The following is a 24,609-nucleotide window of genomic DNA, read 5'->3' as shown; positions in this document are numbered from 1 at the left end:
ATCTAATATGTACTTTGAAATTTGAATAGCACATATGTAAAAACTGTTGTAGTCGTTGACCAACACATGCAAGTGTAATATTGATATCAAACAAACAAAAAGTCACGTGTATTAATTACTAAAATGTAATTCCAATGGTACAATCACTACATAATGTGTTGTTTTCTCTTATACACACCCTTCTTGTTTGCTTCACAGTCTGCTCCAAACCATTAGTACTGCTTCAGCTTCAACACTAATTAATAGCATTTATAGAGACAAAGACAGCGCATATTTACAGAAGAATTTACAAGAGAAGAACACACCAAACTATAATGAATGAAGATGTAAAAACACTCCTAATCTCTATGGCTCTCTCTTGTGTCTTGTTATAAATCCCAATAAACCTATGAAAACCCGGGCTAAAGCAAAGTACTTAATGCGCCAAGTCTTCACTTCCTAAACCCACACTTGATTTGTCAACAACTATACGTACATTGTATTGTTCGTAAACTCGTCCTCTGTTCTCTGCCCACCACTCTTCTGCTTGTTTCTCGCTAAACCTCTTTCGGCTGCCATCACAATCATCCTCAGATTATTTTTCATTTCATCACTAAACAATAAACATTCAAACTAAGTCTCTAAACAATCAGAAAGAAGAAGTTTACCTGAAACGGACGCGTTTGAGATCCCTTGCCCCTCCCGCTAAGGCTGTGAGAGTGATGTACACACCAGGCTCATCTTGTTCAACCCACTCATTTTCATTACGGGGCTCACTTTCTTTCGCTCGAGTGCTGTTACTATTTATGGATTCGGCAGTATGATTCGCTTGCTGTCGGTAGCTTGCACCTTCAAATACAGGCGTGCTGGTCCCGTTAGAAAACACTGGGACGGTGCTTGGGACGTCAGCATCAGTTTCTCGACTGTTGGGACGGTTTAATGTATTAGAAGAAGGGGCAATGTATTCAGGACTGGATCCAAACGAATTAAGAGAAGGAGACTTGATAGTCCGAGCTGATCCAACAGGTAATCTTTCAGCCATATCTTTCAACTGCATGGTTTCATAGTAACAATCAGTCAGTTGCATACATCATTTATTTATCTAAATAGCACAGAGTAAAGCTTTACCTGAGCTGTAAGTGATTTAATCACATCTTTAGCTGCATTGCATCTCTCTGTTTCTTCGCTAGCAGTTGCTAGTGCCTCCTTTAGCTGTTTGGTTGTTCTTTCCAGTTCAACTTCTTGAAGCTGTGCCTTTCGTGTAAGAATTTCAACCTGTGATAGTCATTAACTAGTGAATCAGCAAAGGGGTCAAACTGTAACGAATGAGACGACAAATGGTTCCAACTAAACAAAATTATTGGGAAATATTTTGTTCACAATTCGAGGATCATTATCTCACCAAATATTTGGTCCATCTAGGCACACAAACAATAAAGTAAACAAAAAGAAACTTGCTATGATCAACTGTTTGGTCCATCTATGATACTGGTTCGCTATGGACCAGGAACACAACTGGACTATCGTTAAACAAAGTTGCATGATCTCACCAACTATGTTTTCTTCCTATGTGTGAACACAGGAAAGCGTGAAGAATTATGGAATAAGAACCAAGAACCAGAGTGTGTGAAGCAGCTTACTTGAGATCTTAGCATAACCACCTCCTGGCTTATGTTATCATTGGTTCCCTTGGTATCATCCACGACAATTTTTGGTGTAGTTAGTCCTGAAAGAGTGGGAGTTGGCGTTGTTGAGCGAGCTGTTGGGCTTAGGCGTCTTGATATTGGTGAAGTTGCCCGAGACACAATTCGGGAACCAGGAACAGACGCTGAGAAGAATTTCTTTGATGATCCGAAAGTTGGATTAAAAGACTTGGTTACGTTCAGTGAACCTCGGTGAGAGCCTCCACTTGGTATTGGTGAGACACGACTACTATTAAATTCGTATTTCTTGTTCTTCTTGGTTCGGCTGTCCACTTGCTTCATAGGCTCCAACAATGAGAATCTAGCTAACTGTCCGTCGGATCTACAATCCAACTTCTCGTCTCTGTCAACTGCATCTGATCCCTGGTTGACACTTTCTCTTCGGCTCAAGGAAGAATGAGATGATCCATCAGCTTCAGTGGCCTTTTTCAATTTGTTAAAACACTTGTCACACACTCGGTATGGTTTGTTCGAGTTCGGTGCCATACAAGCCTTCAGGGACTTTTTATTACTGCAGGAATGGCAAAACACAAGTCCACAGTTATAGCAGTTGTGCCGCTTTCTCTTGAAATTGAAAGGCTGACGGCAACCTGAACACATTGACTGATCCATCCCTGATGCCCACTTGTGAAGACAGACAGCTGCGGTGAAGTTAGAGCCACATGCAATAGTTTTCACCTGTTTATCCTTAAGCGACTCAACCAATGTTGGCGAGTTTCTATCGTCTACATACCCATGGCCTAGTCTACCGTTTGATCCTTTTCCCCAAGTGTAAACCTCAGTCCTCGAAGTTAAAACTGCAACATGATAAGCTCCGCAAGCAATTTCTTCGACAAAACCCTTATGAAGTTTACCTTCAACGCGGGCTGGTAACTTTCCATCAGCATGTGGGTTTCCGAGCTGGCCATAAACAGGACTACCCATAGTATAGACATGCCCCGATGTTGTTAGTGCAACTGTTAGGCTATGTCCACACGCAACTTGACAAAAATTAGGTTCTACAAGAGCTGCAACACAGGTAGGCACAAGTTTCAGTTCTTTGTCACCGTGACCAAGACGATTCTTGTCACCATCACCCCATGTAAAGAGCTTTCCTGAAGAGCAGTTACTAGAGCTCGAGCTTCCGACCATGACTTCCACAACTGCGGCTGTGTGCCATATACCACAGGCAGCCCGGACAGTGCTAAGACCTTTCAAGGAGTCTACCTCTCTGGGTACGTAAACACTTTTCCTGTCTCCATGGCCCAAAACACCAAAGGTCCCATCACCGAAAGTGAACAACTGCCCAGCAGAAGTCACAACAGCTGTGTGGTAAGGTCCACAAGCGATAGATGAAACATGTATCCCTTCCATCAAAAAGTTAACTCTTTTCGGGATCCAGTGGCTGACTTCATTTCCATGTCCCAGAATACCAAAATCTCCTTTACCCCATGTAAACAAATCCCCTGACAGAGAAACTGCACAACTATGGTATTCGCCACATGCTATAAGCTCAATGTTAGTGGTACTGAGTGCATCAATAAGCTTTGGATGTTGAACATTGGAATCTACACCATGGCCAAGCCTACCCTCAGATTCCTCTCCCCAGGAAAAACTTTGTCCTTGTTTTGTCACAAGGACAGCATGCTGTTCACCACAAGCAATATTCTGGACATCAAGTACTATAGAAGATTCTAAAGCTTTTGGCACTAAGGAATCCATTTTGATCTCAAACGAACTTCCAACTCTACGGTTTCCACCACCCAAAACACCTTCACCTATTCCTTCTCCCCAAATGAAAACGTCTCCTAACGCATCTCCATCATCATGACCAGAGCCATGGCTCGAAGAACTAATAGCACTTGACAGACTAACTCTAAAAGCATCCATACCCATACCTTTCATGTGACCGTGTATGTTATCCGAGGCTCCGGATGACAAAGAGTGAACTGAGATACTTGCCGGATCTGAAGGAAAATATCCTTTTGGAGGAAGTGCATACAATGTCATGTCTGAAAATGCCTTGCCAATGCCATTCTTAGGCGGGCTCTCATACGGACTGTGAAGGCAATGGTGATTAGAGCCATCCTGAAAGATAACAGAAAATTACCTTAGTTAAGACATGCAGAAATAAAATGGAATAAAAAGATGAAATGGACCATTTCATTCTAGTACTTTAAGGAAACTATCATTGCTGCTAAAGGGAGAATGTAAAGGGGAGCTTCTCCGAGTATAAGTCCTGGGACTGTTAGCTTCGGATGGCGTCTCATCACTTCTTGAGTCGGTCCTCCATCTCCGTTGATGGGAACGGGAGATTAAGGCTTTTAAACCAGTAAACCACACTTGAGCCTCATCTTTATCCTTGCATATCTATGAAATAAAACATCTAATTAATGAACTTCCAATCATAACAGATTTAGATAATAACGATTTTAAAGAGAAACACTAAAAGAAAAACCTCACCAAATCCAATGACCTCTCGTCGTGTATTAGCGAAAAGGATTGATATTCCTTCTCAAGACGTGGACATCTCTGAAAAATGGGCTGCAAGAGAAACGCAATGGATGGAGGAGGTATCAGAATATCACACTAGATATGCAGGATCCAAATACGCAACCTACTACATCTAAGGAAAATTAGCTCATGCAAATGACACTGACATAAGAAACAGTACTAGTCTCAGGAAACTTATTCTGAACAATTTTTAATGCCAGATCAGGGGAGAAGTGATTGACATTGTCCACAGGTGTAAAAACTTACAGTGCGCTGGCCAGATATGCATGATCCTAGAAACATGGCTCAGCTTCAAATGTTTCTCTTCCTTCCCGGAGAACCATATCAAAACAGACTCATCCTGAAAGTTACAGGACAAAGGTGTTTACTTAGACACAGAACAATAAGACCCCACAGACATTAAGCAGCAGAGACGCAATATAGCATCGCAAAGAATCCACAAATAAACAGGAGAGCGGAAAGAGTTTGATGCTCAAAAAATCCTTACACTAGAAAGGCGAAAAGGACAGAACTTAGGCTTTCCCCTTGTTCCATACTTGAGCAAATAAGCTCCCTTTTTCAGGGCAGTGACAGCCTGAGCCAACAAAGAAAATCTGAGTAAGAAAAGTAATTAGTTGCAGCTTAGAAACAATGAATGATACAACAAAACATTAAAGAAGCAGTGGTGGAGGAGACACAAGAATTTCAATCCAACACCATGAACAATGAGCTGCTAAGATAATAGAGATGATCAATACGAAACTTCACCTGATAGAACTCTGACTAAACAAAAAGAAATCATGAACTAAAAAGAAAATTCAGGAATTGCATTTTATTTATTATATAATAGAATCATAAACAAGAGAATAGAGTGAGAGTATATAAACAACGAACGAACGGTGGTAAACGAAAAGAGCATTAAGGACGAACCTGCTCAATATCAATATCCCTCGCAACTACAGGATCAGCTCTGCTAAGATCCGACGCCATTCTTCCCTTCCTAGTCCACATATACCTATACAATTTTCAAAGCAGAGCAGCTTCTTCTTATAGCTCCAGTAAAATCAATCCCAACAGTAACAGCTAAAGAGCCGCCGCTTAAGTAAAATGGAGTTGTTCTGTTGATTTGCTTAATTAACAAAAATGCCAGAGGAAGTGAATAATCTAGATTCTAGAGACGAGGCAGGCATATGAATATGAATATGATCTTCTACTACTACTCTCGACCGAAAGGCACTAGAGAAAAAGATACACTTTATTTTTCTTCCTTGCAAATAATAAAACTATTATTTATTGAGTTTTAATTAATATATAAATCCCTGCTTTACTGTCGTTAATTACGGGTTTATTATACTTGTAAAGGTGTAAGTAATGAATCTTGTGTATTATTATAATATACATCGACAAGGAGGAACTTGATATACAGAGTTCCATGGTTTCTACATATACATGATAAATATGCTGAATTTGCTTACTATATCCATGAATTTGATTTTTTTTTTTTCTTTTTCTGTTTTCCTAAGTTTCACAGAAATTTGGTATTACATCTATGCACAATGTCGTGGCCTCATGAGTTATCTACTTATCAATATGTGGAGGTAACTCAAAGTTTTTATATCAGATCCTTGTTGAGGGCAAAAAGATCCAGGAAGGGAGGGATCCAAGAGCGGGAATCATGGTGGCTGTTGTGTAATAGTATGCTTGAATGAGATTCCTCTTCAAGAAACTGCTATGGTGAAAGGCTGTCAACATACTTACTGGTATAAAACTCTTGGATCTTCTGTTGGTTTCCTTGAGATTATAGTTTTATACTTACGTCTTGTTTGGTTTCATTTTAAAGTTTTACTCAGTAGTATGAACATATTAATTCCTGTACAGTCTTTGATCACTTTTTACGTTTATAAACTGAGTTTCTTTTTTTTAGTTCACATATTGCGTCATGTCAGTCCATTTTCTTCATCAAACCTTTCTCTCATTCTTGTTTGGTTGTATAATCTGTCTACGTGTTGTGACTTAGTATAGAGTTTTGAACTTTCCTCGCCCCTGACCTGAATCCTCTATCGTATTTCTATGCAGCATTGAAGATTTTTTTTTGTTTGAGGAGAGCGTGTGCGGTCTCCTTAGAGCCTCATGGTTTATATACCATTGGATATGATGGAACATGCATCATACGGCTATGGCCAGCCACCATGATGATTTTGACCTTCCTTGTGACCAAGAGGATGAAGATGATGGACCTTGACGAGTTTCATTATCATTTATTTGCACGGTTCAAGTCTTCGCATAGGAAACCGGAGATGGGGGGGATGACAATGATTTTGTCAGATCTGGGCGTCAAGAAGCCAGGCCAGTCTAGAAACACACTGGTTCTGTTTCTAGTTCCAGTTATGGATCATCCTCGTGTGAGAGACTAAGGATAAGCAGGTGAAGACTACAAAAACCACAGGAAGACGTGCAAAGAGGGCGATGAAAAGCGGAAAGCTGCTAACAAAGCAGCTGAAGTAGCTTCAGCAGCAAAACACGACGCCCGTTTGTTAAATTTGGGGAGGAAGAGAGTGTGGTGGAACTGTGGATGCGTCTCTCCATGTGTGAAAAAAAGTGCCCACCCATTTCCATCACTAGTCTATCATCATCTATACAGCAACTAGTTTTTAATGTTGTGGTAAATGCCTGTCACACCACTATGTAAGGTGTGTGGGGGATTTGGATAAACAGCAAAAAGTTGTGACTTTTTGTTCTCCTACACAATTAATTATTCAACAACCGTCTCTCTCATTTCACTCTGTTCATTGAAATCTTGAAGCTGTTTTTAAAAAAAGAAGTCATGGATTAGAAGAGATGTAATGTTGATTTTCTAGGCGTGAATATGTGAAACTAGTGCAGGATTCATGGTCGGTGGAGACGGTAAGCAACCAATAGAAACCAAAAGCAAGTCAAGGAACGTCTAAAAGTTGAAAACTCAAGTTTAATTTGAAAACCATCTCTCTCTCCATTTCACACATGAGTGGCGTGGGCCAATCCAACCAACAACCATTTTCAGACCACACAAAATGGCAAAATAAATATCAGTACTCTTGGAAACAGTGGAAAGAGATCGGCCAAAATTAATACAGTATACCCCCAGAAAGGAAGTATATAATAACATTTGGTCCGTCCTTTTTCCGCACAGAATATTAATAGACGCAGAGGTAGACAAGACACACACACAAACAAATCTAAGAGAAATGGCAAACAGTGGTGAAGGTAAAGTGGTGTGTGTAACAGGAGCATCAGGTTACATCGCTTCTTGGCTTGTCAAGTTCCTCCTTAGCCGTGGCTACACCGTTAAGGCATCTGTTCGTGACCCCAGTAAGTACCCTCTTCTCTCTCAGATTCCTCTAGGGCTCAGAGATTTTGATCCAAGTCTATGAGAATGAAAGTTTAGATTTTGATTGGTTACTACTTTTAACTGTGAGCTTGGGTTCTCGTTTTGTAATTGTGTGGATACTTGTTTGGTGTGTGTTTTCAAAGTTACATCTCAAAGATTGATGCTTGTTACATATCAAAGTTTTGTCCTTTAATGTAATTTCGTTGTTGATTCTTACATGATCCATCCTTTTAGGTGATCCGAAAAAAACACAACACTTGCTTTCGTTGGATGGTGCAAAGGAAAGACTTCACTTGTTCAAAGCAGACCTTTTGGAAGAAGGATCTTTCGACTCAGCGATTGATGGATGTGAAGGAGTTTTCCACACTGCCTCTCCTTTTTATCATGATGTCAAAGACCCACAGGTTTTGTTATTTATCCCCTCAAACACTTGATGTGGATTGTGATAATGATCTTAATGACTTTTTGTCCTTATCTCCAGGCTGAACTTATTGATCCTGCTGTCAAGGGAACACTTAACGTTTTGAACTCGTGCACCAAAGCATCTTCTGTCAAAAGGGTTGTTGTTACCTCCTCCATGGCAGCCGTTGCTTACAATGGTAAACCACGCACACCTGAAGTAACCGTCGACGAGACTTGGTTCTCTGATCCAGAGGTTTGCAAGACTTCTAAGGTGTGTTTCAATTTTGAGAAAGTTTAACTTTGTGATCTTGTTATCTACTATAGACTAGTCGCTTCATTGTACTATATAAATGTTGGTAACCTTATCATCCAACTTGTCTACAATGGATTCAGATGTGGTATGTTCTCTCCAAGACCTTGGCGGAAGATGCTGCTTGGAAGTTCGCTAAAGAGAAAGGCTTGGACATTGTTACGATCAACCCAGCAATGGTGATTGGCCCTCTCCTACAGCCAACTCTCAACACAAGTGCTGCTGCTATACTGAACTTTATTAATGGTAAGAGAAATGTTAAAACCATTTTTGCAAATGCTAGAGATCTATCTCATTTGTGTTTATTTAATTTCTATACGCCAGGTGCAAAGACATTCTCTAACTCAACTTTTGGATGGGTTAACGTAAAGGACGTAGCCAATGCGCACATTCAAGCATATGAGGTCCCTTCAGCTAATGGACGTTATTGTATGGTCGAGAGAGTCCTTCACCACTCTGAGATTGTGAACATTCTGCGTCAGCTTTACCCAAATCTCCAGCTCCCTGAAAGGTAAAACATCTTTAAATATAACCACTGATCTGGTTCAAGTTCTGTTTCTAAAGCTGTTGTTTCATATGCAGTTGTGCGGATGAGAATCCGTTTGTTCCGACGTATCAAGTGTCCAAGGAGAAAATAAAGAGCCTTGGGATAGACTACATACCCTTGGAAGTTAGCATCAAGGAGACCGTCGAGTCCTTGAAGGAGAAAGGTTTCATTAACGTCCGAGCAAGCATTTGAGCCAACGGGTTTCAAACAAAGAAGGAAAAAATATTTGGAACATGTCATTTCATGGAGAGATTAGTATGTTGTCGTCGTACTTTGTTGTTGCCTTGTTGGTTCGGTCAAAACTTAAAATGAATTAAGCAATAATTATTGTGATCTTCTGACACTTCTATCAGTTTATGACTAGAGCTTTTATCATCATGTTTTATTATGATCGTATTATGATGAGATACTTTGGAACTTTCAAAGAAGACATGCTCGCGATAGCCAGACAATATTAAAAACGAGACGTTTACGTCTTAGGGTACTTTTTTTGAGTTTCTTGCATGTTCACATACTTTGAACATGAGGTATACTTTCCTCCTTACTTTAACTATTTCAGTCCCCAAAAAGCCCTTCTCATAGACAAACTTTCTAACCATGGTTAAGTCTAAAGTGGCCAAGTAACTTCCTTTGATATTTGTCGTTACATGGCCTTGGTCGCAATTAAATGGTTAAAGTTTTGTAGTACATTAAACAGAGCTATTATTTGTGAGCCGTTAGATACATATATTTTAGGAAAAGAATCGGACGGCTCTTGTTGAATTCAGTACAACGATGCTTTAAGCGGTAAAGTAGGTTTATTAATTGCTTGTTCTTATCTTCTTTCTTCTCTGCTAGCAGCAAAACTTCCGGCAACCAAATCTGAGAGTAAGGTTTTTAGGAGTTATAGATCTAGATGCATCAATATTCCCTCTGGGTTTTGCAATGTATGTCGTTGTTCTGATTTTTTTGACCATCTTTGTTTTTCAGGCGTAACAACTTGTGGTCACGACATGGACGAGTATTGCATGGTGATGGCCGGCGACTGGGTTTGTGGAGAAGATGGGAAGTGGAATTTTTTCGTTGACAAACAGCAGATGTCTCGCATGGTCCCCTTCCGAGAAGGCATTACACTGAGCGAGTTGGAGGCAAACGTCATGAAAGAGTTCAGCTACGGGGGGAATCTGGGGAGTGTAGCCTTAAGTTACTGGCCACCGTCATCCATAGAACTTGCGACAGGCATCAGGACCCCCCCTGTTCTGCTCACCAACGACGGCGCGGTAGGGTTTTTCAGCAGACACCTGAAGGTCGGCGCCCCTATGAATCTCTTTGCCAAATTCGACGCCTTTGATCGTGGGAATCAAAGTTCCCGAGATGACTCCAGGGCCAAAGGCTACCGCACACCAGCTCAGGCAATGAAGAGAAAGATGTTCGACGATGTTTGGAGCTCCGGTAAAGGTGGTTATGTCTCATCGGCGGCCTCTAAAATCGACAATGTTGTTGTTGAGGAAGACGAGCTCTTACGCGAGGTCGAGAAGGTTGAAGAGAAAATCAGGGGCGAAAGCCTGAGGAGCAACGAGGGTGAGCCGTGCGAAACCATCGATAGCGACTCCAGTTTGGCTGATGAGGTAGATGACAGAGATGTTCGTCCTAGAGGATACGACAAAGAGTTCTGGGCCCCGTTCATAAGAGAGGACAACAGTGGTTCTGATGTTGTGGATAAGGTCTTCAATGCTGAGGACACTACCCGTAGAACTTATAGCTGCACCACCAACAACGCTTTTGACCATACAGTCGTCGCAGGCGGCTCCAGTCCCTCCAATGCCAAAACAACATCAGAGCCCGAAGACGTGAAGTTTCCATGGTCGGCAAACCCTGGTCATAGTAATGTGGTCACACCGGCTCAGAGGGAGACGCGTAGACTAGAAGAGGTCGACGAAGAGGAGTTCGACATCCCGCCACTCTTCGACGACACCACATACGAGGTTGAAGAAATACCAGACATTGATTCAGATAAAGACGATGGTCGTGTCTATGTTGGAAAGATGTATGGGAGCAAAGAAGATTGTCAGATCTCGTTAGCAATCTATGCTATCAAAAACCAGTTCCAATTTACGCAGACTGTTACGAAGTTGAATTACTTTGTAGTGGAGTGCCCTGACGATCACTGTGACTGGAGGGTAACGGCTCACGAGATGCGTGGTTGTGGTTACTACGAGATCAAGAAGGCACAGCTCGACCACCGTTGCCCCATTGAGACCAGAAATGGATACAGAGGGGAAGCAACCTCAAAGGTTATAGCTGCTGTCTACAAATCCAGATTTGGTGAGCACAACAGGAACCCGAAGGCAAAAGATCTGCATAGGCTAGTGTTGGAGGATCTACGGCTATCCACATCGTACATGAAGTGTTATCGTGCTATTGATATAGCAACGTCTGAGGTTACCGGGACTGACGAGGAGTCCTTCCTAAAGCTACCAGAGTACCTCTACATGCTCAAGCTCGCCAACCCAGGAACAATTGCTGACTTGGAAACCGAGGTAGACGACGATGGTGACGAGCGCTTCCTGTACTTGTTTCTGGCATTTGGGGCTTCAATCGAAGGTTTCAAGAAGCTTCGCCATGTGCTGGTTATTGACGGTACTCATCTTAGCGGAAAATACAAAGGTGTCTTGCTGACTGCTAGTGGGCAAGACGCTAACTTTCAGGTCTTTCCACTTGCATTCGCTATAGTCGACGCCGAGAACGAGGAAGCTTGGACTTGGTTTCTTCAAAAGGTAGAAAGGATCTTAGCTGACTCCAAGAACCTGGCCATAATCTCAGACAGGGCCGCTTGCATTGCCACCGCAGTTAAACGCATCTACCCTCTGGCGCATCATGGGTGCTATATTGTTCACCTAGCTAGAAACGTCAATTCCCGCTTCTCTAGCAAAGGTTTGGCGAAGCTCGTCACGAAAGCTGCGACTGCTTACAGGTTATCTGATTACAAGGAATACTTCAACAAGATCAGGGGATCTAACAGTGCCTGCATCATATACCTCACTAACATTGGCGCTGGGCAGTGGTCAAGATAATATTTTGGGGGTGAAAGGTATAATATAATGACCAGTAATATAGCAGAGCAGCTCAACAATGCCCTTGGAGAAGGGAGGGGATCGCCAATTACGGAGCTTGTTATCTTCATCCAGAGGATGATGACTAGATGGTTCAACGCACGTAGGAGAAAGGCAGAGCGACACCACGGGACCGTGACAGTTGAGGTTGACAAAGTCATGACTAAGAGTATGGCCACAATGCGAGGAACTCAGGTTAACCCCATTTCAAACTGGAGCTGCGAAGTTGTTGGAAAGTTTGGCGCAAAGCACCATGTCATGTTAGAGGAGAAGCGGTGCACCTGCAAGTATTTTGACCGGATCAAAATCCCATGTGGTCACGCCATGCTTGCTGCAGATCGTCTAGGGCTTCCTTACGAGTCATTGGTTGGTCACTGGTACAAAACCGTTGCTTGGAGAGAGACGTATGCAGGTCTCATCTGCCCGGAGGAGAAGCCACAGGATGTAGAGATTCCAGAAGATATCAGCGAACGAATACTGTACCCGCCAATAACCAAACGTCAGGCTGGTAGGCGTAGGAAGACGCGCATCCCATCAACCGGCGAGTTTCCAGTAAGTGCGAATATATTTATTGTCCCGTGCGACTCTTTTTTGGTGAGAATGTTTCTTAGTAGTGCAATTTGTTGAAACACCAGGTGGGGAAGAAGACCAAAGTTGTGACGATAAGGTGTGGTCGCTGCAAGATGGAGGGACATAACAGGACACGTTGTCAGAATCCTATATGAGCCATCAATTTACCGGTAGCTTAGCAAGGGGTTTTTTTTTGGGGGCTTGCAACACCGGTGTGGAAGAAGTTTTGTTTGCGGTGACGTTCCTGACATGTTTGTTTCGTTTCCGTGGTGTCATCGTTGTTTTGGTGACCCTCGTAGTGTTTTTGTTCGGGTATTTCGGAAAGGAAACGTCTTTTTGCGGGGTGGTTGGATTGGTTATGGACAAGGATGGCCTTTTGTTTTGTGTGGTGTCGCACTTCACATTTGCTTCACTTTTGGCATGCATCTGGATTTATGAAAACTGTTTTGTGGGTTTGTATTTAGCGTATCTGTTGCTTTGTTACACTCCATACAAAAATGTGTTTATTTACGTGGTCGTTGTTTACGTGGTCAGCGATAGCATCTCGCGTTGCGACCATGTGGATACGATGAATATGTGTGTTTGGTGAACGCTAAAACGGATGGTTATAGAACGTCAATTAATGAATTTGTTAGTATCAGCCTAGAGATTGCTAACTGAACAGGAGTTAACTGGTCCAGTAACCCGTGGTTTGTGGTTATGGTCCACCAGCGTTTGCGGCAATGGTGTGGTTAACGTAGTGATGGTCAGATTGTATGGTCGCCGATGTGACCATATGTATGTGAGCTATGTGGTTGGCGGGCCATCTTTAAAAATGGTGGGAATGCGAAAATGAAATGTTTGAAAACTTAACCATACGGGATTTTTTCTTGTCGTTTTGGGTTATGCTTCTTTTTGACCAAATATTATAATATTTTTTTTAGTTTTGTAGATCTGAGCGTGGGCAAATTTGGTTTTGGTAGCAGGGGAGCGATGAGCTGCACGACTGGGAGTTCGGTGAATCGGGAAGAACGACAGAAGTCAATCGGAGTCCCTCAGCGTTGCTGGTGCGGGAGGAAGGTGGATTTGCTGGTGTCGAAGACCAATGAGAATCCGTATCGGAGGTTCTACCGTTGCCAGGGCGCGCTGCAGGTATTTTTTTTTTTTGGAGATGGATTTGATTGATTTTTTACGATGGGTAGAGTAAGTAATGTTTTTTTTAAATTTTCTACGACGAACGAACAACTACAGCGGCAGACTGAGTCACACCTATTCAAGTGGGTAGAGGTAGCTATGGCCGAGGAATTCGAGGAACAGAAAGTGGAAATTGGGAAGGCTTTTGCTGAGTTGGAGAGGATGGGAGGTGACTGCATTGCATTGGGTCGTTGCCTGAAGTCTCAATTTGGAAGCCTAGAGGACCGTGTTTGTCAATTAGAGAATGACGCAAAACTGAGGAAAGCAGAGGAATGTAGCAACAAACGGAAGGCCGTTTTTGGAGCGTATCGTCATCTTGGGGTTGCTGTTTTTGTTGCCGGTGGTTTAGCTTTGGTGTACAAAGCTTTATGCGGGTAGCTTGTTGGGAGGTGTGTGTGTTTGTGTGGTCGTTGATTTGCGGTTATATGTTTTGTGGGTAGCGTGCAACGTACCTAAGGCGTTTTTGTAATTTCGAACATCTTGTTGGACTAGGATTTAGGTTTTAATTTAGTAGAATGGTTTTTGCGACGAACTCGACCACGTGTCACTTTATTTCTATATGTTGATCTTTTCGTGGCAGTTTGGCCACTGTTTCGTTTGTTAATCCCAATCAGCTGTGTTTTGTTTCTCTGGGAAAGCGTGGTTAAAGACGTTTGATTTGGCTATCGTTGTTTGTTTTGTTATTCCCGATCATTTTTGTTCTATGTTTTTTTTTAGGCGTGGTCAGAGACGTTAGTTCTGGTCTTACTGTATGTTTTTGTTTGATTTTAGACGGCGTACGCATCCGTTTAAAAAATTTTAAGCAAGAGTTTGTCGTAAAGAAGAAGCCACGGTGGCGATACCCCAAACATAAACGAGTTTCGATACAGTTAGATAACAAAAGATTGTAGAGTCTACAGAAGCTAAAAAGACGATGGCGTGGTTAAGTAGTAGTGGGCGGAGGCTAATGGTTAAAGTAAGTGGGGATGACAATGTTGCGGTAGATGTCGATAGCGTATTGTTTGCGCACGGTGACGACCATATCGTCCGTCAGCTCCGCCATATGCGGGTCTGGATCCCCATTAGCATGCATTTCCATGAACTTGACACTCAAAGGCCCGCAATCCCCCCCGCTGTGGTTGATGTATATCTCCTGTCGGCGTTGATATGTAAATGGGCGAGAACCATCGAACTGTGAAGGTGAGTTGGTGGTCAGTTTGCTGATGACGAATGGGAGCATCTCAAGAACTGGTTGTAGGGCAACTTTCACCTTTCTTTCGCTGTAGAGAGTTAAGAATGGGTCTAGGACCTCAACATGGCTCAATGGGAGATTGATAGCTAGGCCGACCCAGTGTCTGTCATCCCATATCATTGGTGCGTAGATGGTGTGGATGTTGCTAACCCATTTCTGGCCTGGTAGTAGAACAAGTTTGGACAACTGTGAATCCCAGCGAAACATATCCTTGTCAACAGCGGCATTGAATTGTCTCCATTTCTTCTGTATGTAAGAAGTGAGCCATGGGGTAACGAAGAGGCTGTTTTCCTTGGCTAAAACGTTTTTGTGCGACACACCAGTCATGTACATTAGGACTTCCATTTGCTGCAAACATTGTTGTCGAGACATTTTTTTTTACTCTGTTAGATATAGAGTGCAAAACAAGCTGAAGTTGCAGTCCAAGATAACGTACCGTGCTGTCTGTCCATTGCCCTGGAGTTGCTAGCTCTATCAGTGATGAGTTTGTGAAGGCTGTTGTGTATGGGTTGATGTGGAGGCTGCATTTTTTTCGGTCACGTGTTTAGTGGTCAATGTTGTAAAGCAAAAAGCGATAACATATTTCAGTCGTAGGCAGGTTACTTACATATCTTTGTGGTTATGAAGAGTTTCTAGAAAGAACTCCCATAGTTGTGGTTGAATGAGAGGGAAAAGCATTGTGGCGGGGACTGTGGGTGAGTTCTTCAGCAGGCGTGCCAGCTCTTGCTCTTGCACAGAGGGGGAGTGATCTGGTTTTGGTTTAGAGGGTGAGGAGTCGCTGACGCATATAAGATCAGACGTAGCTTCAAGCAACGTTCCAGAGTTTGCCTGCAAGGACCAAACTGGTTAGTAGGATAAGACATTTTGTAGACGTAAGAATTGTCATTGTTTTGATCCTTACTTGAACTGATTGGCTGCTTGTGGTAGTATGGTTGGAAGTGGCTTGTGAGGCGAACGCATTCACAGTCGATGCGTGTGCAGTAAAGCCTAGCTGGGAGGGGGTTTTCATTGGGGCCGGTTTGCGAACTTCGTTGATTCTGGTAGGTTTAGAGGAGATGAGTAGGGCGCTTTGGGTGGAGGGATATAGTCGTGGAGGTGCGGACGAAACTTGTAGCTCGTGGGTCTGTGAGGGCTTTGTAGGTGTTTTGTGGGTTATTTGGAGTTTGGTTTTGGTATGAGTAGACTGTTTGTCTGGGGAGCTGTTTGCAGTTATTTGGTGAAGAGGATTCTGGTTTGGTTTAGAGGCTTGGTGGGGACGTTGAGGACTTGAGGTTGTTTCTGCTGGTTCAATAGAGCCGATGACGCTGCTGATGATGAAGTCTGCATCATCGGTTGTTGTCTCATTAATTCCTGCTGAAAAACGCTGGGCGTTGTACTGGCTCTCAACTGGAGAAATGGGTGTTGGAGTTGGCGATCGAGAGAAGGAGTGGATGGGTTCTTGTGGTCGACAGGGAGGTGGTAGTACCTTCAAAAAAAAATGTAAGGCTTTTGGTATTATGAGGTGGTTGTAGGAATCGACAGAACTTTGGGTATGTTTTTCCAAACTAGATTACCTTGGTTGCTTGTTCCGAGGAAGCGCCTTGCTTTGGCTGGCGGGAGCTTATGATTTCCTGAAACGGGTAAACGGTCTCGTGTGTTAGGAAGCGCTAGAACGTGCATACTTGCGTGACTTAGTATTACCTGTAGCATTTGAGCAATGGTTGCTTCTCTTGAGTTGGTGAGGGCCGGTGATTGAGGATCTTGTGATTGAGTAGAGTTTTCCACGTATTCGGCGGAGAGCTGGTCGTGCCCAGATGGTTGGGAGCTTTTGGTTACCTAACACAGCATGTTGAGATTAAGTTGTAGGAGTTAACGGTAGGCAATGTATGTGACTGGCCATTCGGAATATATGTTCTACCTGTTGATTTTCATCATTTGCAGTGTTCTTGTCTGGTTGTGTAGGGCTAGAAGCTGGCCGCTGTCCATTGTTGGTTTCTTGCGGGCTCATGTCCTGGTCCTATACGAAAGCGTAGTATGTTTAGTGGCCACTGGGGGTACATAAAAGTGCACGGTGGTTGTAGTGTACCTTAGTAAACTTTGATTTTCCTTTACGCAGCGTTGGTGTCATCGAAGTCAATTTACAGCCCGGCTTCCTGTGGCGTTTCTTCAGTTTCAATTTGAGACGCCGATTATCTGACTGCAGCTGAGCTAACAAACTGTCGTGTTCTCTGATTTTGGCTGCTAACCACTCGTTCGTAGGTGCCCCCGCGGCAGCATCAGATTTGAAGTAGTTTGAGATCCTCCTTTGTTTGCGTGATGATGATGGTCCTTTTGTTGGAGCTTTGTTTACTTTGAGAGCATGTTTCCTGGGGACTGTTTGCTTCCTGTGAACCGTTTGGACCGCAGGGCTGAAAAAGAACTCAGGGTTGGATGTATCGCCGCCAGGCCAGTCGGTGGGCTTGAATTTATTGCCACATGCGATCAGGTTCTCCATATAACAGACTCGCTCGTCGTAAGTTTCGCCTCCCCACGATGGTGCATTTGGAGACAGTGGTATCAGTGATGTTACAGACAGCTGCATTGGGCAAACGGTTAGTGTCTGCAGTGCAGAACAATTACTAGTTTTTAAAAGCATAGATTGCACAACTAACCTGTGGGTTCACTTCGACTGTGAGGAAATCTTCAAGGTGTATAGAGCCATGTGGTGGTAGGTGACCTTCTTCTAGGTCTAGCAATTTGAGGGTGTAGTGTGGTGCTGGTATTTTGGCCGCAAGCAGTGGAATTGCTTTAAATGCCACAAGCTGGAGCGCTAGAGGGAATCCCGTGAGTCTGTAGGTTGTCTGTTGAAGAATCTGAGCTAGCGCTGCCACGGGGTTTTCAGCATCTGTGGGTGGTTTCATGCAGGTAATGGTTTTGAGAAAAGACTCACGGCCCCAGGGGAAGTTAAAAAAGTCTTCAAGGTTGTCGACCATACGCACATAGTGTAGAGTAGGCTTGGCAACTTGTTTGTGAGCGATAAGCACACCGTCGACAATCATGATGAGTGCGAGTCGAAGCCTCTTGTCTTTGGGAATGGTTTGGTCAGTCTCAAGCATGTGCCCAATGTCAGCTATAGTAATGTGCGAGTCAGTCCCAAGTAGTTTGCGCCATAGAGGGTCCTTAGCAGGGTTTCTGATGTTGAATGAAGGTGTTTCATAGTCTGCGGGGAAAGGACCACAAGGGAGACCTGTGACAGTGTGGAATTCAGCAAGGGAGAACCGGAAGGGAGATCCACCAACAACTGGCCAGAGCGTATACTCCTGAAGGGGCAAAATCTGTCTGCACAAAAGGCTGTGGAGAAGCTTGTGCGAGACAGGGGACTGGCGAGCAGGGATGTCGAAGAGGCGACCAAAGCAAGAGTTCCTTATGATCTCAAACTCGTCTGAGCCGCGAAGGACATGACTGAGGAAACAAAGTATGTCGGGTTTGGAATATACGTTTAAACGTTTCATTGGGAAACGGTTTGTTGCGAAGAGCCGTTCCGGAAGCCGGCGCTCTGGCCGGGAACACACACCAGTTTCTCCACCTCCAGTTAAAGGAAACTAGTTAGAATTAAAGTTAGTTCAAAAAAAATGCGAGAGATCAGAGTAGGAGATACGTACCAGTCATTGTTCGTCGGAGAATGGGTCAATGTCGAGGCGGCGACAAAGACAGCGTGGTTCTGTAGCTGAGCCGCGGAGAACACAAACAATTAGGGTTAGGAGGAACCTGGAATGGAGAGCTTGAGAATATGAAAGTGGGATGAGTAATCGGAGATTCAGGGGATTACGCCGTGAAACTGATTTGGGAGATGAATGAACGACATCTAGGGTTAGGATAGAGAGGATAAAATTATGTGAGGTAAAAAATTAGAAAAAATGCCGTTAATACAAGTTAACTAAACTAGAGGTGTAAAAGTGTTAACTAAACTAGAGGTACTAAACTAGAGTTGGGTTTTCAGTTTGTAGGGTAGTTAAGTCATTTTAGCCCAATAAAGTACTCTACAAGTAGAGAGTATGTCTATGTGATATGGAAGAAGGAAAAAGTATGTGTAACTGTAAAATTTTCGGCCAAAATTTTCGGCCAAAGTACTCTACAAGTAGAGAGTATGTCTACTCTTGGAAACAGTGGAAAGAGATCGGCCAAAATTAATACAGTATACCCCCAGAAAGGAAGTATATAATAACATTTGGTCCGTCCTTTTTCCGCACAGAATATTAATAGACGCAGAGGTAGACAAGACACACACACAAACAAATCTAAGAGAAATGGCAAACAGTGGTGAAGGTAAAGTGGTGTGTGTAACAGGAGCATCAGGTTACATCGCTTCTTGGCTTGTCAAGTTCCTCCTTAGCCGTGGCTACACCGTTAAGGCATCTGTTCGTGACCCCAGTAAGTACCCTCTTCTCTCTCAGATTCCTCTAGGGCTCAGAGATTTTGATCCAAGTCTATGAGAATGAAAGTTTAGATTTTGATTGGTTACTACTTTTAACTGTGAGCTTGGGTTCTCGTTTTGTAATTGTGTGGATACTTGTTTGGTGTGTGTTTTCAAAGTTACATCTCAAAGATTGATGCTTGTTACATATCAAAGTTTTGTCCTTTAATGTAATTTCGTTGTTGATTCTTACATGATCCATCCTTTTAGGTGATCCGAAAAAAACACAACACTTGCTTTCGTTGGATGGTGCAAAGGAAAGACTTCACTTGTTCAAAGCAGACCTTTTGGAAGAAGGATCTTTCGACTCAGCGATTGATGGATGTGAAGGAGTTTTCCACACTGCCTCTCCTTTTTATCATGATGTCAAAGACCCACAGGTTTTGTTATTTATCCCCTCAAACACTTGATGTGGATTGTGATAATGATCTTAATGACTTTTTGTCCTTATCTCCAGGCTGAACTTATTGATCCTGCTGTCAAGGGAACACTTAACGTTTTGAACTCGTGCACCAAAGCATCTTCTGTCAAAAGGGTTGTTGTTACCTCCTCCATGGCAGCCGTTGCTTACAATGGTAAACCACGCACACCTGAAGTAACCGTCGACGAGACTTGGTTCTCTGATCCAGAGGTTTGCAAGACTTCTAAGGTGTGTTTCAATTTTGAGAAAGTTTAACTTTGTGATCTTGTTATCTACTATAGACTAGTCGCTTCATTGTACTATATAAATGTTGGTAACCTTATCATCCAACTTGTCTACAATGGATTCAGATGTGGTATGTTCTCTCCAAGACCTTGGCGGAAGATGCTGCTTGGAAGTTCGCTAAAGAGAAAGGCTTGGACATTGTTACGATCAACCCAGCAATGGTGATTGGCCCTCTCCTACAGCCAACTCTCAACACAAGTGCTGCTGCTATACTAAACTTTATTAATGGTAAGAGAAACGTTAAAACCATTTTTGCAAATGTTAGAGATCTATCTCATTTGTGTTTATTTAATTTCTATACGCCAGGTGCAAAGACATTCTCTAACTCAACTTTTGGATGGGTTAACGTAAAGGACGTAGCCAATGCGCACATTCAAGCATATGAGGTCCCTTCAGCTAATGGACGTTATTGTATGGTCGAGAGAGTCCTTCACCACTCTGAGATTGTGAACATTCTGCGTCAGCTTTACCCAAATCTCCAGCTCCCTGAAAGGTAAAACATCTTTAAATATAACCACTGATCTGGTTCAAGTTCTGTTTCTAAAGCTGTTGTTTCATATGCAGTTGTGCGGATGAGAATCCGTTTGTTCCGACGTATCAAGTGTCCAAGGAGAAAATAAAGAGCCTTGGGATAGACTACATACCCTTGGAAGTTAGCATCAAGGAGACCGTCGAGTCCTTGAAGGAGAAAGGTTTCATAAACGTCCAAGCAAGCATTTGAGCCAACCGGTTTCAAACAAATAAGGAAAAAATATTTGGAACATGTCATTTCATGGAGAATTTAGTATGTTGTCGTCGTACTTTGTTGTTGCCTTGTTGGTTCCATCAAAACTTAAAATGAATTAAGCAATAATTATTGTGATCTTCTGACACTTCTATCAGTTTATGACAAGAGCTTTCATCGTCATGATTTTCATTATGATCGTATTATCATGAAAAACTTTGAAACTTTCAGATACTTTCAAACGACAGACAGACAATATTAAAAATAATAGTACTTTTGGAGTAACTAAAGTATCCAATCCAGACAATGTTAAAAACAGAAAAACAAAAAGTCAGAAAATCTAAGATAACATATTCATATCGTACATAGCTGCTGTCTATTCAAGTAAACTAAAGCATTTGAAAACCCTGAATCTACAAATTATTGTGGAAACCAAAGAAAATGACACTTTTTTTCAAAGAATACTGCTTTCTCTTTTTTACTTTCTTTAAAGAGATACAGAAACATAACCTTTACTGCTTTTTTAAAAAGACCATGCTTACTCAGGTCTCGCCTTCTAATTGCAATGAACCGTCTCTCATTAACTTCAGGCTCAAACTGTTGAATCTTTCCCGCGAATACTGTCTTGATGCTTTCCTCCAGTCAGTTCCAGCTTTCATCATTGCTACAAACTCTTCGTAGCTTATTCTCCCATCCTAAATCGTCAAGAAGCAAAAAAAGAAGATCAAGAGAAGACTTGTGAACTGATACTAACCACCAAACTAGTAGCTTCACCATAAAAGAACCATTCAAGACTTTGGGGTTACCTTGTCAGTGTCAACATCTTGCATGATGGCTGCAATAACTTCTTCACTACTCGTATCCTCCTCATCATTTAAAGCCTGCCGCAGCTCCTCAATCTCTATGTAATTGCTCTGGTTCTGGTCGAAAAAGCTAAAAGCCTTGTGCAAATGTTCGTCGTTCGCCATCTTCTTAAGATGCACAGAGACAGCCACAAACTCTCCATAATTCAAAGTCCCGTCCCCATCTACATCAGCCTGCACACACACACACATACACAAAAGAAAAACGCTTTTCAAATATATGTTATTTGGTGAAGGCAATAATACATTGAAGAAACACAAAGTAAGTATTTTCTTACAGCTTCCATCAAAATCTGTAGATCAGCATCAGCCATCTGCTGCTGTCCGAGTTTATGAAGTCCATGTTTAAGCTGCTCGAGGTTTATCTTCCCCGTTTTGTTACTGTCCATCATCTCAAACGCTTCCTTTATGCCAGCTACTTCCTCTACTGATAAATGTTCGGCTATCACCTGAATAGAAGTGGAAGTTTCAGTCTTCAAAATAAACAGAACTAAGGTCAACAAGCTGAACGGAGTCACTACCCGTAGAGCTCGTTTCTTGAGCTTGTTCATAACAGAAAACTGTTTGAGCCTTGCTTTCACAGTCTCGCCGAGGGAAACATTTGGAGCCTTCTTTGCATTTTGTATCCAAGGATGTTCTGCAAATAGAAGTCCATAAGCAATAGATTTTGGAAGCGCAGAGGTAAATAGCAAACACATACCGAGTACTTCTGCAGCAGAAAGGCGTTTTTTGGGGTCAGGTTCGAGCATCTTTCTCACAAGGTCTTTGGCAGTGTCAGAGACTCTTGGCCATGGATCCCTCTTGAAGTCAATGACTGACCTAATGATCGCCTGAGCCACCCCTTGCTCAGTCTCTTTACAAATTAAATAAACAAATATCAAGAGAAGAAACTCAAAAAAAAAATGAAAGAAGAATCAGAAGAAAAGCAAATAAATCTTAAAAAAAGAGGTCACTACTGTTGAATCTAGTTGTTCTGCAGTAAATCATTCTATTCATCCACTGAAACTAAGATGGATCATAACAAACCTGCCCAAAAGGGAGGGACACCACAGAGGAGAATATAAAGGATGACTCCAGCACTCCAGATATCAACCTCAGGTCCATAGTTTCTCCTAAGCACTTCTGGTGCCATGTAATAAGGACTTCCAACAATTTCATTAAACCCCTCACCTGTTACAAATCCAACAAAAAAAGTCAAGTAGAGGAAACATAACAACAAATATCTATTGCAATATTATATAATCTATACCAGGTCTAAAGAAGACTGACAATCCAAAATCAATAGCTTTAAGTGGCGACGTCTCTTTTTTATTAGCAAATAGAAAGTTCTCCGGCTTAAGATCCCTATGCATCACTCCATTCTTATGACATACCTGCAATTCCAAAAAGGTAGAAAGTTATAATCATCATCACAAGCGTTACACTATAAGAGGAGACTTACGCCACTACGAACCTGAACAACTTCGAGAATAGTCTTCATAACAGCAGCAGCAGCCCGTTCAGTATAATGACCTCTCGCAACAATCCGATCAAACAGCTCACCTCCTTCACACAACTCCATCACTATATGCACCGCATCATCATCCTCGAACGCATCCTTGAGCGAGACTATATTAGGATGCTTAGGCATATGCTTCATTATCTCAACTTCTCTCCTAACATCCTCTATATCCACAGCCGTTCTAAGCTTCTTCTTGGATATAGACTTGCAAGCATACTTCTCACCAGTGTTGATATCAGTGCAGAGGTAGGTGATACCGAACTCTCCACGACCAACCTCACGGCCAAGATCGTACATGAGGGTTATGTCATGTCCTGTTGGATCTTTTAAAACGGAGAGCTTGAAGCCAGCTCCGGATCTGTTTGTTGTAGTGTAGGCTTCGCTGTAAAAAGGGTTGTTTCTGGTCTTTGGTTTGGCGTCTTTGGACTTGGTGTCGGAACCAGGGGTTGCACAACAGTTTCCCATATCTGAGATTTCATCAACAAGCAATCAAGAAAGCTTGGAACTTTATCTAAGAAAAAGTTTCCAAATTTAGAAAGGGGAGACTCTCTCTAACTAATCCCAGATCTGATGAAACAAAAATGATCGAGAAGCTAAAATGTGTCATCTACCAAATGAAATGAACACATAGAAGAATCTGAAGAGAAGACAAGAAAGCCCCAAGCTTTGGATATAGAAAGGGGGGAAACACAGACCTGAGAGCTGAAGCGGCGAGAGAATGAAAAGGGGATGGTGAATCGGCGGATGCAACAGGGGTGGGAATGAGAAGTGGCAGGGAGAAAGGAGGAGAAGAGTCAAAGTCTCCCTCTTTCTCGCTAAGTGAGCAGCAAAAGGGACTCTCTTTTAGTTTTTGCTCTCTCTCTCTTCTCTCTCTCTATTGAGGAGGAATCAGCGGATAACCCATTGCATAGAGACAGTCTCACACGGTGAGCCTTGTGTTCTCTCTTTTTTTAATTGTTTCTCTCACTAATACTTTTCTTAAAATATAATTAATGATACAAAGACTTTTGGATAGCATTCACATACGTACATTACCGTATCAGTGTTATAGCCACATAGTATTATTCACTTTATTACAAAATAATACTCCCTCTACTTCGGTTTAAATGTTGTTGTAGAGAAAAAAATTTGTTTTGAAACAAGTATCTTTTTATAATTTCAGTGTAAAATTTATTAATTTTATACTTTAATCTATTTTTCTATTGGTTGAAATGTGATTCGGTATATTGATAATGATATTTTTATTTTGAAAATATACAAAATTAAATATTTTTTTAATTTACGTGTCCAAGTCTAAAATACAATTAAAATGAAACGAAAGGAATAAGTGTAATCGACAGCAGACTTTCTGTTTGTAAACTAATCACGGTTGTATTAATGTGTTTAAAATCAATCATAAAAGTTGGTTTATACTGTAAATGTCAACGATTGTGTAGAGTCCATCTTATAAATTATATAAAATTGTATTATACTAGCTTAGCTATAACAATAATAAGTATAATCGGTCAATCACACGTTTCTCGAATTCTTATGGAAG

The 24,609-nt window shown here is 42.2% G+C and overlaps 3 protein-coding genes and 2 pseudogenes across 4 annotated transcripts; 3 read left to right on the top strand and 2 right to left on the bottom strand.

The window, feature by feature from the left end:
* Window positions 1-67: 67 nt before the first annotated feature.
* On the bottom strand, window positions 68-5,414 carry LOC106371811 (annotated as a pseudogene).
* A 330-nt stretch (window positions 5,415-5,744) lies between these two features.
* On the top strand, window positions 5,745-6,917 carry LOC125579005 (annotated as a pseudogene).
* Window positions 6,918-7,242: 325 nt separating this feature from the next.
* Window positions 7,243-9,158, top strand: LOC125579236 (phenylacetaldehyde reductase-like). The gene is made up of 6 exons (XM_048743144.1): window positions 7,243-7,502; window positions 7,756-7,925; window positions 8,003-8,194; window positions 8,317-8,479; window positions 8,558-8,744; window positions 8,816-9,158. The coding sequence occupies exons 1-6, from the start codon at window positions 7,379-7,381 to the stop codon at window positions 8,970-8,972; spliced, it is 993 nt and encodes a 330-aa protein (XP_048599101.1). The 5' UTR covers window positions 7,243-7,378; the 3' UTR covers window positions 8,973-9,158.
* Window positions 9,159-18,975: 9,817 nt separating this feature from the next.
* Window positions 18,976-20,891, top strand: LOC106371810 (phenylacetaldehyde reductase). Its single transcript, XM_013811914.3, has 6 exons — window positions 18,976-19,235; window positions 19,489-19,658; window positions 19,736-19,927; window positions 20,050-20,212; window positions 20,291-20,477; window positions 20,549-20,891. Exons 1-6 carry the CDS (start codon window positions 19,112-19,114, stop codon window positions 20,703-20,705), a joined length of 993 nt encoding a protein of 330 aa, XP_013667368.2. The 5' UTR covers window positions 18,976-19,111; the 3' UTR covers window positions 20,706-20,891.
* Window positions 20,892-20,964: 73 nt separating this feature from the next.
* LOC106371809 (calcium-dependent protein kinase 8-like) lies at window positions 20,965-24,045 on the bottom strand. Of its 2 annotated transcripts, XM_013811913.3 has the most exons (9): window positions 23,768-24,045; window positions 23,025-23,539; window positions 22,821-22,944; window positions 22,598-22,741; window positions 22,272-22,424; window positions 22,093-22,208; window positions 21,850-22,020; window positions 21,515-21,745; window positions 20,965-21,403 (listed from the first exon to the last, which is right to left on the bottom strand). In XM_013811913.3, exons 2-9 carry the CDS (start codon window positions 23,535-23,537, stop codon window positions 21,251-21,253), a joined length of 1,605 nt encoding a protein of 534 aa, XP_013667367.2. In that variant the 5' UTR covers window positions 23,538-23,539; window positions 23,768-24,045; the 3' UTR covers window positions 20,965-21,250.
* Window positions 24,046-24,609: the final 564 nt, after the last annotated feature.

This window comes from Brassica napus, chromosome A10, assembly GCF_020379485.1.
Source record: "Brassica napus cultivar Da-Ae chromosome A10, Da-Ae, whole genome shotgun sequence".
NCBI classification, from domain to species: Eukaryota; Viridiplantae; Streptophyta; class Magnoliopsida; order Brassicales; family Brassicaceae; genus Brassica; species Brassica napus.
This window is presented reverse-complemented; position numbering and strand designations above follow the sequence as displayed.

Coding starts and splice junctions, on each gene's coding strand:
- LOC125579236 (XM_048743144.1), top strand. CDS start 7,379: ATGGCAAACAGTGGTGAAGGTAAAGTGGTGTGTGTAACAGGAGCATCA. Junction 7,503..7,755: donor GGCATCTGTTCGTGACCCCA/GTAAGTACCCTC, acceptor CCATCCTTTTAG/GTGATCCGAAAAAAACACAA. Junction 7,926..8,002: donor ATGATGTCAAAGACCCACAG/GTTTTGTTATTT, acceptor CCTTATCTCCAG/GCTGAACTTATTGATCCTGC.
- LOC106371810 (XM_013811914.3), top strand. CDS start 19,112: ATGGCAAACAGTGGTGAAGGTAAAGTGGTGTGTGTAACAGGAGCATCA. Junction 19,236..19,488: donor GGCATCTGTTCGTGACCCCA/GTAAGTACCCTC, acceptor CCATCCTTTTAG/GTGATCCGAAAAAAACACAA. Junction 19,928..20,049: donor AGGTTTGCAAGACTTCTAAG/GTGTGTTTCAAT, acceptor CAATGGATTCAG/ATGTGGTATGTTCTCTCCAA.
- LOC106371809 (XM_013811913.3), bottom strand. CDS start 23,537: ATGGGAAACTGTTGTGCAACCCCTGGTTCCGACACCAAGTCCAAAGAC. Junction 22,742..22,820: donor GTCAGTCTTCTTTAGACCTG/GTATAGATTATA, acceptor GATTTGTAACAG/GTGAGGGGTTTAATGAAATT. Junction 22,209..22,271: donor TTCTGCTGCAGAAGTACTCG/GTATGTGTTTGC, acceptor TTCTATTTGCAG/AACATCCTTGGATACAAAAT.